The sequence below is a fragment of the Macrobrachium rosenbergii genome, chromosome 44 (genome assembly GCF_040412425.1).
Source record: "Macrobrachium rosenbergii isolate ZJJX-2024 chromosome 44, ASM4041242v1, whole genome shotgun sequence".
Taxonomy (NCBI): domain Eukaryota; kingdom Metazoa; phylum Arthropoda; class Malacostraca; order Decapoda; family Palaemonidae; genus Macrobrachium; species Macrobrachium rosenbergii.
Window position 1 is genome coordinate 9,113,824 of NC_089784.1, and position 15,774 is coordinate 9,129,597.

Below are 15,774 nucleotides of genomic sequence, written 5' to 3' on the forward strand. Positions count from 1 at the left end.
TTGCTACGCAAGTAACACAAAAGTTGTGACTATTTCTCATTTGTAGTGATTGCTGATAACCAATTTTCTTTGTGAATGAAAATTAACGACTGGCATTTGCTTTGCCTATGATTGGAGAAAGCTCAACAACAAGGCTAAATTTCTCTTTTGACGGTCCATTAATCCATAATGACTAATATCCTTTCTTCATTTTGCATGGTTTCTGATGCCTAATCATTTTCAAATGACAATTCAAATGAAGGTATTAACGAATCTCGCGCGTCTAAGAGGCATTAAGCTTTAAACGTGCGCAAATACTTAACATTATCTTGCTCAAGATCTTGCGTGTCGTTAGCCACCCCTACCCCACAACCCCAGGCCTTTAAATGCCGGCGAAGACCTTAGCCCGGCCAGTGACAGCTTGTGGGTGCGTTGGCTCAGTACTGCTGTCGTAGGTGAGAAATTCTTGATTTAACAATGTTCTCTTTTATCTTAAAACATAGAAAAATAGCCTACGCGACGTTTGTAAAATGTCTTCCATCGCCATTCTGATCTAATCGAAGTCACTGGAGACAATCTTTATCTACTGAGAATGTGCTGAAGCGAATGTTCTCTGTGAATATTGCGTTGATCCCCACTTTCAGGAGGCCTTGTTATCGACGTCAAGCTGAAGCTTATGCGTTTTCTCTGTCCCCTGAATCCTTGGTTTGGCGATTTTCTCTTATTTTTCTGTAAAACCCTGAAGTTTTCTTCTTGCTTCCGTTTTAGTGACTCTTATCTTTGACATTTTCATTCCTGTTTGTGTTTCCATCAGACCTCATTCTAAGTAAACTTAGCACAAGCGGATCGCGGGGAGAGCACCTGGGCACGTGCCCTCCCATGAAAAATAATGGTAAAATAATAATATTGAGGATTTAGATAATAACATAAATATAAAAATATGGAAAAAATTAAAAAGTCGATTTTAAAGAAATAATAATACACACATATATATATATATGTATGCGTATATATAATATGAAAAAAATTGGTGCCCCCCATGAAATTTTTCTGGATCCGCTAATGAAGCTTAGTTCGGAATTATACCCAATTATGCATCTTGAAACATTTAAAACATTCTGCTAACTTGTAATGTTATTAACGGAGATATTATATCCATTAGCATAATTTTCAGCTGTTAATTAGCAGATCATTCGTAAATATTTCAACAAAAGTTCCTTTATCTGAGTTCTTTTCCTTTTTACTACAACCCTTCCTTTTACTTAAATTTTCACCTTTCTCTCAGACATGCGTTTTCTTCTCTCTCACCTTAAGTGCAATTGTGTGGAACTAACTTTCCATTCTCATTAGCCCACTTTTCAGTCATTGGCTACATAATATTTTTGCCTGTAAGTTTCAGTCTGCGCAAGTTGAGTGTACAAACTAGTTTTGGTTTCCTTTCTTGTAAAACCCGATTATAACACTGTTAAAATTTGCCGTGGTTATTTGTATATTAATATGGGATACGTATGTTCATTTTCTTTATTCCACAGACAAGTAATCTAAAACATTTATCATTCAATATATTTGCACCCGTTTAGCACACATTATCCATATCAGATATGTAAATTTCTAAAACAAAACATTTTTTCCTCTTGGATGAAAGGTCAAAATGGGAGTCTTCGGCTTTTTGCTGGTGATCTTGGCTACAATCGTATTGTCAGAGGCAAATGACAGTGTGATCGTCTCAACTCAATTAGGAAAGATCTCTGGCCTCAAGGACCAATCCACGAAAGGAAACCCATTTTATTCTTTCCATTCTGTGCCTTATGCAGAACCACCGACTGGAAGTCTTCGACTTAAGGTGAGTTCGTTTGTTTGATTTCAAAGAATTCAGCAGAAATAATTTTGCCTTATCCTTCTTGATGCATTTAAGCAGAGTTCCGAAAAACCCCAAAACTAGTAACACAGGTTCTTAGCAAGCATTTTTCCACATCGTGATACGAGAGAGAATTTGATGAAGATACACCGTACCTCAAACTATTTGCGACCTCATCACAAAAGTCTCCATCTTGATCAGCATCTAAGGAACTGAACTTCTGACCTAGTTTTTATTATACTTGGCGAGTGAGTTTCAGAAGACCGTCTTTCAAGATTACACCGAAGTTTGTTATTGTTCAACTTTAGTGCGCAAGATAATTGCCATACCACTTAAGTTCTGTAAAATCCATTTCAGTATCACTTTCCTCATCAAGTCTTTCAATACTGAGAGTTGCAGGCAATTTCTTAACAACCTGCTACGGCAGGAATATAAAAATTTGATTACAGGCTGACAGTCACTGTCTTTCATGATATTATCAACGTATATTGTGAGATATTTTCAGTCAAATTTAGTCTTCCCCAAATAGTAACATTTTATGTACTTGCAATGAAACTGACAAACGTTGTCACGCTTAAGTAAAGTAAACTGTGTTTAAATGCCTTGTTTTGAATATTATTGAATGATGTAATACTGTACATGATTTCATTATTCTCCGAGTTATATATTGGATTCATTTCTGTGGTTTTGTGCACTGTAAGATTTAGATAATTCATTACCTAAACTTTTAGGTCATATTCTTTTACTTGCTTTTAAGGTTGGATAACCTACAGTTCTATTTTATTCTCACGATGTGAAAGTATGTATTTTAATCATCCTTACGTTTTTATCTGTAATATGTACTAAGAATCAACAACCGTTGTTTCAGGACCCTGTCCCTGTCAAAAGTTGGAGTGGTGTAAAGGATGGATCGGTACTTCCCGCACCTTGTTCACAAATACAATTTTTTGAAGCCACACTGAGGAAGACAGTATATGAAGGAAATGAAGATTGCCTTTATTTAAGTGTATTTACCAGCAAGGTCAGTTTTGAAAAGCTGATGCTGATGCACAAAATGAGATTAATGCACAAAATAACATCCATTCTGAAAGAACGTCATCATTGGACTCCTCACAAGGAGAGCTTTTAGTTATCGTAAGTTCTGTTGTGTAAATGGTTTCTTATAATGTCTTGAATTTCCCTCCAGCCAAATGAAGAAAATGCTGCCTTACCAGTGATGGTTTTCATTCACGGCGGAGCCTTTTTCGCTGGCAGCGTCAGCTGGTATACACCACACGTCCTCATGAATGAAGAAGTTGTGTTTGTTATGATTCAGTACAGACTTGGGATTCTTGGTGGGTGTTCGTTTTTCCTGTTGTAGAGACCATTTCCATAGAATGAATTATGTGATGGTAATGACCTTTTACAGGCATTCCCTAGGTATTTGTCAGAAAATATGACCAATCTGCTTTAATAAAAAAAAAAATTTGCGATAATCAGAGTATTACGGATGTGTCCACACAGGTTTCCTGTCCACCGAAGATGACGTCATCCCTGGGAACTTTGGTCTAAAAGATCAAGTGTTAGCTCTGAAGTGGATACAGGAGAATATTCATAACTTTGGTGGTGATAAAACTCGTGTTACTATATTTGGAGAAAGCGCCGGTGGGGCCTCTGTTCATTTTCATGTTCTTTCGCCTTATTCCGAAGGTATGGTCAAACTAACTGCAAATCATTAAGAATTCCTTTATAAAGACAAACTGTGGTTCTATGGCATGTTTATGATTAAGATCATTATTTTGTTTCAAGTCTGACTTTGCAAATAAGTAATGTCTGACAAAAATTAGGAAATTAGTCAGTCTACAGTTGGATTTCTCCTCTCATGTTAGATGGGGATTAGGACTTCCAGTGTTCCTGACAGACCTACGCTTTGATTACTGTCCAACTTTCTTTCCTCTCACAGGGCTTTTTTCTGGAGCAATTATGCAGTCTGGAACACTACTTAACCCCTGGGCAATGGGTGGTGCGTTTAGGGAAGTAGCAATGTACACGGGAAAACGCTTCGATTGCCAAGGTTTCAGCGCGCCCAGTGAGCATCCCAGCAAGTCCCTTCTCTCTTGCCTTCAAAGGATTGATGTTGTTAATCTTACCCTTAGCCTTCAGGATCATATTGTACGTATTAATGGCAGCGAGGCTTGGCTCTTACATCCTGGCCAGTATATAAATATATATATATATATATATATATATATATATATATATATATATATATATATATATATATATATATATATATATAATCATCAACACACAATCACGTGTGGAACAGAAATAAATTTCTGACTCACGTCGGGATCGAACCCAGGTCTCTCAGGTGGAAAGCAAGGGCGTTATCCACTGGGCCATACAAGTCTAAAAGAAGTTGGAACCTGAGAGCAACTGCACCCAAGGAATTACCTGGGCAAGCTAACTGCTTGCATACCAGCGAGTTTTCCCCAACTTCCCGACTCAGCAATGACCCAATAGACAACATTTCATTCGAATTATCCCTTCTGAGTGAATAAGATAGAAATCATCAACACACAATCACGTGTGGAACAGAAATAAATTTCTGACTCACGTCGGGATCGAACCCAGGTCTCTCAGGTGGAAAGCAAGGGCGTTATCCACTGGGCCATACAAGTCTAAAAGAAGTTGGAACCTGAGAGCAACTGCACCCAGAATTACCTGGGCAAGCTAACTGCTTGCATACCAGCGAGTTTTCCCAACTTCCCGACTCAGCAATGACCCAATAGACAACATTTCATTCGAATTATCCCTTCTGAGTGAATAAGATAGAAATCATCAACACACAATCACGTGTGGAACAGAAATAAATTTCTGACTCACGTCGGGATCGAACCCAGGTCTCTCAGGTGGAAAGCAAGGGCGTTATCCACTGGGCCATACAAGTCTAAAAGAAGTTGGAACCTGAGAGCAACTGCACCCAGGAATTACCTGGGCAAGCTAACTGCTTGCATACCAGCGAATTTTCCCCAACTTCCTGACTCAGCAATGACCCAATAGACAACATTTCATTCGAATTATCCCTTCTGAGTGAATAAGATAGAAATCATCAACACACAATCACGTGTGTTTCTGTCTGTACTTTTGTGTAAAAAATGCGACATATTTTCTCTCAAACATGAAAATTTTCTTCATGTTCTTTGATTCTAAGCCCTTCCATTTTCATTCAATTCTTTTAGTTAAAAGGATCCAGTATTCAACTAGTATTTCATGACACACAAAAAAAATGAAAGACAACTAAATCATAATCTTGAAGGACAGCAATACCTTTGAAATGCAGAAGTGGTACATGTAGAAAAATCTCAGCAAAATGTTTCTTCCTTACGATCTTAATGTCGTCAGAAACTTTGAAATATCTTGACAGGCTATATTCTAAAAGTACCTTCCTTTAACCTTAATACAACTTTCGAATTAAGGATACAGTATGAGAGGCAATTACTTCACTCAAATTTAGTTCGCCCTCTCTGGGTAGCTTTACAAACAAGTATTTCAACTAGGCCTATTCTTGTTATGTCTCACCCTTGGATGTCTACTAAAATACACCTATTGTTATATGATTGAAATGATATCATATTTAGCTCTTTAATTCCACTGGAAAAGAAAATTTAATGTATTTAAATTGCAACATTTCAATTATTGTGCACCATCTTTTTTCGTTCAGCACTGGAACTTCAATCCTGTCCTACTGGGTCCAAGAGTGGACGGGGATTATTTACCAGACGGACCAGAAGTCCTGACAAAAGAAGGCCGGTATAACAAAGTACACCTCATGTCAGGTGTTACTTCCCACGAAGGAGGACTCTGTACCTTTCGTGAGTACACAAATTAAAATTTAGAAAATCAATTTTCTGGTAGTTGTTGTTTTTACAGATTTTTTTATATTGTTTATGACCTTTAACACTGCCCTGAGTTAATTGTTCTTCATTTCAGTTCTTTTCCATTATATTCTTTCCTTACTAATATTCACCTGTCCTTTTGGTACTGTTCTATTGCTTCCATAAAAAAAATTCTTAATTAGTTACTTCTTTGTACTCTTTAACATAATTTTCTAGCCCAACTGCTCTTGTCCGAAGCTTCTTTTGATGATCTAGAAAAATGTTTCCTGAATTAAGTTACACATGTCTGATGTATTTCCTAACTTAGACAGTAAATGTAATCTGTTTCTATTATTTGATACTGTTTGAGGAACTGGAGAAGTCGCAAAATAAACAATCGAAGGGTCTCGTGCCATAACATCATATTAGGAGTCTCGGTAATTCTACAAGTCCGAATAGCTGACTGGATGATGCTAACGTTTCAACACTGTGCAGCTATTTTACCTTTGTTTTGAAAATATCTGTTCTAGCATTGAAAACCGATCTTCATCTATTTATGTTCTTTATCACTAATAGCAATGGGCCTTTCAACGCCAGATCGCATAAATGAATCAATTATAATGTGCTCAATGACACGTAAAAATGAGGATAACAGCACCTTATCGGAATGAGTACAAGAGTGAATGATATGATTGGTTAGCTCTTGACAACACTTGAAATGTCAATATTGCAGCACTTTTCTAAGATATCCGCCATTCGGTTTATAAAATTCAGCATTGACTGAACAGTCTGATTAAAGACATCTTGATACCTTTTCAAATATTTTAGATCGTGCCCACACCAGATCTGCTGCGATATAGCACCTGCAGTGCTCCACTAATACTTTACAAGCGTATCACATTCAGTAAAAATGAAGGGTGTTTTGAGATCCATTACTTGTAACAAAACCTTATAGTCTTTCGTTCACCTAAAAATGACATTCAAGCGCAGCACTGCAGTCTTGATGATGATGTCAGTATCGAGTAGTCCATGTGAACTTGGCTTGAGCACTGCAATGCTTACTGTGGCTGAGGCCATGGCTGTTTTACTTGCACTTTTGAGTACGTTCTTAGTTGCGGCCAAACTTGGCAAACTAGTGGCACATTTTGAAATACGTGCAATAGCGTTCGAGAAGGTTTCCCATGTTTGAATCATCAACAGTAGGATGACTTTATTGTTTTTGATTGCTATGTACTGCATTCTGGTATGTTTTAGAGAGTACCAGGTCTTTGAGCTTTGGCAAACGCAATCATTCTGATCTCAGTAACGGGTGGACGGCAATGAACCATTCATATATTAAAACCTCTAATATCTTCAGAGCTTGAAAGACGTTACCATTCACTTCAGGCGGACACAGAATGAGTTGTAAAAATGTGCTTCAGACCTCTTCCCCCGTGCCTTATGTTTGCCATGCAGACTGCTTTGCCATGGATGCTGCATAATGTATCCCTTGCTGAAGGCATACAAGAATAAAACTTCATGTGTTTTCTCTTGACGTGTTTTTGAAACTTCTTAGTGTACTGGGATCTATATAGTTTGGACTTTTGGCCAAAAGTCACCCACTATCTAGGTCAAGAAGCATCTAAGAGGACATTATCTACAGTTACGATTGCACTGACACTGTCTGAGTCATAGACTTTGACTAGTGCGGAACATTCTCATGCTTAAATGAATCCTACAAATCCCACCTTCTGTTATGACGTGAGATGAAGAGTATGGAGGAAAGTCAGTAATCATTTAATTCTTTCATCTCTGACTTCAATCCTCTCATTTCCGGCTTATGTTTAAAGAAAGTTACTTTATTCTCTTTTGGGGCTTTGTAGAATAAGCAATGACTGTAACACTGCAGATTTGAGGTAAATTACTTGTAGTGTTCCTTTTCTCGTTACGTTCTGTTACCATCATTCCAGCTTGGCTTTTTCTTGCTTCTAATACAAGATCAGCTGACTCCTCTGATACAGTTCACTTTTTAGCAGTCTCTTTGTGGTCTTTTACATTTATAGCTCTTTGTCCATCTTCATCTCAGGTACCCAGACAGCTACTTCAGGGCCTGTTACTATTCATCTTGTCACTGTTGGAGATCCCCTAAAATCTTTAATGATTGCATCGTTAACTTCATGAATTTGATCAACTGTGATTGCAAAGAAATCTCTGTCTGATATGTGGATTACCACGTTTCTTTCGTGAAGCTCTCTGATAACATGTAGATGTTGTTCCACGATGTACACCATGTCTCGGTGGTAAATGACAAGCAAATGGACACACTCAAAGTATTTTGCAGCATAGCTTCAAATAAATTCATTATATACATTTTAAAGTTAGCTTCTCAAAATAACCTGATAAATGTCATAATGAACGAAAATTTATTATTATTATTATTATTATTATTATTATTATTATTATTATTATTATTATTATTATTATTATTATTATTATTATTATTACTGCAATAAAATGTGTAACATTCGTTGGAAATGCAAAATGCTACAAGCATAAAGGCCCAAGTTCGTAAAAAACCCAGTACAAATAACGCAATTAAGAATTGAAGAGTAAACTAAACTATAAAATAATTGCTAAAATTAAAAATGAAACAAACTTAAACTCAACGAAAAAACATTTGCCCCCAATGGAAGCTCATTCCACAATTTGGTCACAAATTGTGAAAGACTGTGTGGTACTGAACCTCAAAGGAGAAAAGGCAAGACTTTTCGAATGAATTGCTTTCCTTGAACTATGTGGTGGATAGTATTATCTTCAAAATTTCGAAATATATTATATATGGTGTACAATAAGCTAACTGAATGATGCTTCCAGAGAGTAATATCGAGATCAGCGATAAGAAACTGAACAAAACTTAAGATATTATTTAACAATTTAAGATGTCAACTGCAGAAGACTATACAAGGGAATGATATTTAAAATGAAGGAATCAAAGAATTAAAACACTTTCTCAGATGATTGGCTCAAGAAATCTTGGAAGACTATCTCAGTTTAACGATTTTTGAGAAACTTTAAGAGAAAAGGCCGGACATATTTACCAAAAGGGAGTCTGCAATCAAGAATGACAACTACAATTCTCAGTGAGTTGCTTGTGGTTAAAGAACCACTGTCCAGGAAAATATCTGGGTAGGGGGAAATTCAGTGTCCTAGACGCGCTACCGATCATCATAGTTTTGTTGGAGTTTTAAAACTTTATCTCACGATTTGCGCAATGCTCTGGTTTTGTTGTATTTTACATCTATATAGCCATTATCTTGGAAGACAGCCACCTTTTGCAATCTTCATTTGATGAAATAATTTTCCTTTAATAGTTGCCCTTAGTAATGCTGGCAACTAACTTTCAACCAGTATTATCATCTGAACAATTAAAAAAAATTAATCTGTATCTTAGACCAAGCTAACAAGGCCGAGCACTAAACCCAAAGCCTAATCTTGAGTAATGTCTAAAACCAAGCTGTTATTCTTCATTAATATATTTCCTATGAGAAGTTACACGAAGCCGGGCTTGATTTTTTTGGTAAAATTGTAATCATAATTCAACTGACTCTTGGGAACTGCATGCCTAAACCACCACTGATAACCAGTGAGTGCTACCCTTTGATATTTGTAAGTCCAAAGAGTTTCTTTCCTTGTAAATTACTTTTGTCGAAACGTGTTGTTATTGCTTCAAAATTCCAAATACGACAAAATAATGTAAATATAACTAAAACCTATGAATAACGATATACCTAGAATTAACACATCTTTTTCTTTCCAGCATTATTTTCGAATGAGGCTCTCAGACAAGACCTCCTGAATAACTTCAAGGAGATGGGACCAGCCTCACTAGATATCCGTGATGGAGATGCATCACCAGCAGAGTTAGCTCGGCGAATCTTTGATTATTATGTTGGCGGGGTAAAAGTCAGTAATGAAGACGCTGATAATCTTTGTGAAGTAAGTGAAGTGGTTTGTGCTTTTCCTGTTGCATACCCGTGAAGGATTAATATTTCTTCATGGAAACAGGGTTAATATTTCTCAGAAATGTTACCACACACAGTACTTAGTCTCTCGAGGAACTGAGTTTGTCGATGCCCTACCACTGTTTTAGGCAAAATTACATAAAACAGCTATATTTTGGTAACTTCTACTTTTCCATGCATTCCCTTTATCCTACCGCAATATTTAGACTCAACTGTTATTACTAACACGTCTAGAGGATGAGGCTAGATCTTTAATTAGCTTTGGTATTTCATTTTACAGATGTATGGTCACTGGCAGTTCATATTAGGGCATGATCTGGTTGCGAAGTTCCACACCAAAAGTTCTCATGAGGCTCCCATTTATCTGTATGAGTTAAACCACAGAGGACAGCGATCCATCCGCGATTTCTACAGTGCAGATGTTGGCGAGGCATGTAAGTGCAAATACGGGAGTCAAAGTAACCATTATTTGTATAACTTCTTATGGAATAAGCTAAACGCTATGAACTTGGCTGACAAGATTCTCAAAAACTGAATGCCTACATGGGAAAGATGAAAGGGAGATGAAGGGGAAATCGAATGAATGTTTAGTTGATATCAAATATATGAATGAATAGCTAGTAAAGTCGATAAATGGAGAAACGAGTAAACTGATAAACGAAAATGGACCTCGTCGGAACTCCAAAACAAGATCATTCAACTCATGAATCAAACAAGTATCAAACTGTCATCCTATCAAGTAATATATGTGATCACAATTTAAGATTTGGTAAGGAAATCATTTTCCCATAATTTCTTGTAATTAAGTAACAGAATGCACATTAACGTAATAATCTGCTGAAGGCAGATGAATGAACCATCAAGACAAACAATTTATCGGTTAAAGTAGGCGTTTACTGCTAAACGTAGAGAAACATTTGCTGTGCTGTAATTAATGCAGTGGACCTTACGACTAACAGGATAATTGATTCATGCCAATTACCAGAGATTGATTCCTAGGGAATCTTATCCCATCAGGAACAGCCAAACAAGCGCTATAGTCCGCATTTTCATTCCACTGGGACGTTTCGGCTTCAACACATTAAGCCATTTTCGACTTAAAACACAAGCAAAACAATTTTATGTTTTGGTGTTTTGCCTCTATTTAGGTCGAAAATGGCTTGATGTGTTGAAGCCAAAACGTCCCAGTGGAATAAAAATGTTGACTATAGCGCTTGTTTGGCTGTTCTTGATTCATGCTTCATCATTCATAGAACAGAAGAGAAAAAAGTGAGTTATTTCAGAAATCTACTGACCAGTCTCCGGCAAACACTAATCAAATCATTAGTCAACTTTATTTAAGTCTCTGAAATTGATTAATGCGTCTGCCTGTCTCTGGGAAGCTCAGTGCCCCTTTCCAGTCATATTTATGGAAAGCTCTTGTGTGTTTTGATTTAAGCACTGTTCTCACGTCTTGGGAGACTTTTTATATGCCTTTATAAGTCGAATCCTTCTTCTTCCAAGCTCCGTTCCTAGAACGATCGCTGATTTTAATGATCCTCCTCCATCTGTTTCTCTCTGGAACGGCTAATTTCATGTTTAGTTTTGGCAGATGTTTTACAGATGGCTGCCCTTCCTGACTCCATCCCTCCCTATTTATCTGGGTTTGGAACTGGCATTGAGTAGGGCTGGCGTAGTTAGGTTTATGGTAAGTCGAATTAAGGCCTTGCACATAACTGAGGACCCAACCCTTCCTTCCAGCCTGGATTCGCTTCAGCTTTGTCATTTCACTGTCTACTGTTTGATCTGTGCATGTTAGTTTGTATTTTGCTCTCAAGAGCTTTATGCCAACTCCACATTCACGATTAATGCTGCAAATGCCAGACTCAGAAGCTCATAGACTATATGAGCATTTTGATCAGTTCTTCCACATATGTTTTACATATATTATGAGAATATCATTATCAAAATTTTATTTAGCTGGGATATTTTATAGGCCATCTTTAGTTTCAGGCGATGGTCATCTAACTATATCTTCAAATCATGAGTTCTACCACAGATTCTGTACCTTGCACTCTAACTGTCTTGGGTAATAGGTGCGCTAATTAGGTCCACTTTCCTTTCATTTACTACTTCCAAGTTTTTTTCAGAGTAATGCTGAACAAAATCATTCTAGGTGAGAAGATACATTGCCCCAATTTTGCTTAGTCTTTTCCCCTGTTCTTTGCTTTTTACTTTAAAATTTCAAATATTTGACCACCTTCTCCATGTCCCAACTTCTTTTCCGTTAATGGCAGACTGGTTCTCTTGTGCTGAACAAATTGACTATTATTTATTTACATTTTCATTCACATGTACCCAGAATTTTTTGCCTTGGCTGTTACTACCAAAAGAAGACATGTTTAACCATAAGTAACTGGAATCGAATGGTACAATTCCCCATAAAATTTGTTTCAGAGAAGCAAATGCCATTAATTTCGTAACTTTCACTTACACTGAAAACCTTTTCAGGGGTTAGTCATGCTGATGATTTATTCTACCTTTTTACTGGTAAAGAGACTTACTGGAAGCCTCTTGAGAGAGAACAGGATCTGAGATTAAGAGACATAATTACAAAGCTTTGGTATAACTTTGCTGCAGTAGGGTAAGTAACAGTTAGTATTCCTCACCTGTGTATGACTGATCTTTGACATGAAGATGATATTGATGACAGTGCTGTATTCTGCAGTAAAGCCAGGTTTTGAGGTACCATGTCTCTCAAACTGTATCAAACCCGTCAGAATTACTTTACGTTTTCTTTGTGATTATATTATTCTAAAAATCCTGAGTTTGTTGAAACCACCAATCCAGATAAAAGTTTCTTGAGTCTTGCGAATTGGTCCAATTCGCACAAAAGATTACATGGAAATTAAATATACCATTAGAAATATAACTCAAGGTCAGTATAAAAACTAGAATAAAAAAAGACTGCTTATACAATACTATATTAATCTTTCGTTGCAGAAATCCAACACCAGATAATTCATTGGGATTCACTTGGAACCCTGCTAGTGAAGATTACTTTGCTCATCTCTCTCTTGTGCCATCACCCTTCATGGAAGATGATAAGAGACAGGAGGTAATAATAAAAAAATGCTGTAGCTCTTCTTGACATCAAGCACCATAAGCAGTCCTATTTGTATATCTTTCCTGAGACTAACTTTGGCATTGAAATCCCCTACTACAATTTACAAAACCTAGCGTAATATTCTTTCAGCTTTTCTTTACAATATGACTTCTAGACTCGAGTAATTTCACACAGGACAAGAACTCTTCTAATTGTGCTCTTTCATCTTCTCATTTAAATGTAAAAATCCTTCTTTTGGTAGGTTCCACATTTTGGCTTTGTTATCAGCAGTCGTAATCAAAGGGTATGACCAACTAACAAATATAAAATGAGATATTATTAATATTAGTATAAACAGCGTCATTACAAATGAAATTAAAGAATCTTACAAGTTATGGGAAAAGAGATATCATTTGTTAACTTCCATTTATATATAGTACAAGTACATAATAAGTGGCTTTTGAGGGCTAAAGTGATGAGGTGCTTGGTCTCTGCAACTTTCTGTAATACTTCAATGTCTGGGACTCTTCAGTCAGACTCCAGATAAGAATGCAGGCAAACATGAAACCTTGTTGTTCTGTAGACTTCATAGTAAGCGAGAGCATAAAATGTTGTCTCTCAGGTATAGATAACCGGGCAGGATTAATTTAAAGTATCTAAACCACACTGGGCAGGCATTCTGAAAGGACTCTCTTGGCTGAACGAATATCAAAGCAGACAGATGGTGGTCTGTTCTAGCAGTAAGAGACTTTTTCAAAAGTTTCAAGACAAGAACTTTTCAAAATACACATGAGTGGACAGCAATTCAAAAATGACACATGACAGGAAAACTTTGTGACCAATGGACCGATGCGCTCAAGGAGAGCAATGTCTTGATTGATAAGCTTAAAAGTGACACTTAGACTAAAAGCATGGATCATAGGTTGATAGGTGTATGACATAAAAAACAATACCACAATATTCCTATTCAACCAAATAAGTGAGAGGTGGAAGCTAATTTAAAAATTTTACAGGGAATCAAAGAAAACTAACTATGGGTTAGTTGTTTGCAATTTCAAGTTAGCTAAGGGTTTTTATTTTTCTTGAATCTTAAAGAACTGGTATATAGTCAGTCTAAAGTTATTCATTCTAGCAAAATTCCCTGTGCATTGCGGAGAGGTCTTGATAGACTGCCTAATTATTTGAAAACCATCCTTAATTTTTTTATGTATCCGTTACAATATTATTATCATTATCATAGCAAGAATTTTCTTTTTCACAGGTACGAAAGTTCCTAGAAAGTCTGCCAACAAAACTGAACTATGTATTGCACCCAGATTCTGTTTCATCAGAGCAGCTTCAAACGTTGATGGAAGGAAACACTGGAGCGGAAAATATCAACGGTCCCAGGAAATACAAGAGAAAAGATGAGCTGTAGCAGTCAAAAAGTGTTCATGTAATAGCTGAAAATACTGGGGACCAATATTTATAAGAATGAAGTTCAAGGCGCTATATCCAGCAACATTCACTAGATATACAAGATAAAAAAAAAAGTGTGTGTGCAGCATACACGCCTGTCCTTGAACACGTCTCAGTTCCCTTCGCTCGCCCCACAGCCCTCACGAACGTTCTGTCAACAAAGACTTTTGTTCTGGGAACTTTCTCCGTTGACGTTCATTTTACATTTTCACAGGTCACACTGTACAGAGTTGATTAAAGGTTGAAATTGGTCTTCCGACGTTTCTCTTCCTTTATTTCCCTATACAATGTTTTCCTCTGAATTTGATTATCAACAATTTTTACTTTTAAGATGGGCTACCCAGCAAAATCTTTTCCTGTATATATTGACAAAATAGCAAGAGTCAGAACTGACTCTGTTGGAATTCGACATTTGTCACTCTCATTCCTAAGTATTCTTTGAATCTCTTTAAAACAAAAGAACTGAAAGATATTAAGTCTCGAGTTGGTATGTATACGAGTAAGTGGATCATTCCTCAGCACCATGAAGCAAGCCAAGTAACATAGAACATTAGAATGTTCTTCGTTTTTGTAATGAACGCACTGATGAACTAAATTCTTTTCGACATGGGCACAGAATCAAGTGACAGTTATGGTAAACTCAACGGTGATGCAAAATATTTAGCATGCCACGAACACCTTCTTGAGCAGTGTTTGTGGAAGTACTGCATCATCTACACCAACTGTAGAATCACTTACTACTGCCCCCAGGACCTGTCTTCCTTCAAGATGATTCCACCCATTTAACAGTAGGTCCCTCAGACCTACACCTCCTTATGTAGGAATTCCCCAACGTTTTCTGGTGAACTCGCTGATGCCCGATACAGAAACCAACAACTTCAGCACCTTAATCACAAATCTTCAATGGGAAGATGTCCCTTTAGGCGTCATGCACCACACAATCCTCTTCGACACTAGCATGGAATGCCCCCACCCCCTAGTGCCAATGACAGAGATATCTACATGATGTTTGGAAGCGATGCCCATGGCAGAAGCAACAGTGAACGCCTGCACAAGCACTCCTTGATGGGTAGATGATTCACTTCGGCATTCCTGATGGCATAACATACAAACATACAAAAGTGAAGTGAAAATAGCCTATATGTCGAAAAACAGGTAAACTCTTACAAATTTGCCTTCCTAAGAAACAATGCCCAATCCAGAGGCCTTTACCCAGGCCTTAAATGGAAAGAAAAGTCATTCAAGACACTGCTACATGGCCATGAAGACTGTCATAGTCCCCAAGTTCAACCAACTTACATGGAATACAATAACAACCCGCTCCAGGGCCGCGTGGCAAATTTGGCCACCACACAAATTCAAACTGTGATAGTAATCACTCCCACCATCATCATTCTAGTAGCATATCAGCATCCCAGAAAAATATATATATATATATATATATATATATATATATATATATATATATATATATATATATATATATATATATATATATATATATATATATATATATATATATGTACATATACG

At 36.9% G+C, this 15,774-nt stretch overlaps 1 protein-coding gene across 1 annotated transcript; it reads left to right on the top strand.

The window, feature by feature from the left end:
• Positions 1-343: 343 nt before the first annotated feature.
• Positions 344-14,493, top strand: LOC136829307 (juvenile hormone esterase-like). Its single transcript, XM_067087672.1, has 12 exons — positions 344-434; positions 1,625-1,822; positions 2,706-2,858; positions 3,024-3,171; positions 3,341-3,526; positions 3,780-3,988; positions 5,544-5,694; positions 9,494-9,672; positions 9,979-10,132; positions 12,189-12,321; positions 12,681-12,795; positions 14,045-14,493. Exons 2-12 carry the CDS (start codon positions 1,631-1,633, stop codon positions 14,198-14,200), a joined length of 1,776 nt encoding a protein of 591 aa, XP_066943773.1. The 5' UTR covers positions 344-434; positions 1,625-1,630; the 3' UTR covers positions 14,201-14,493.
• Positions 14,494-15,774: the final 1,281 nt, after the last annotated feature.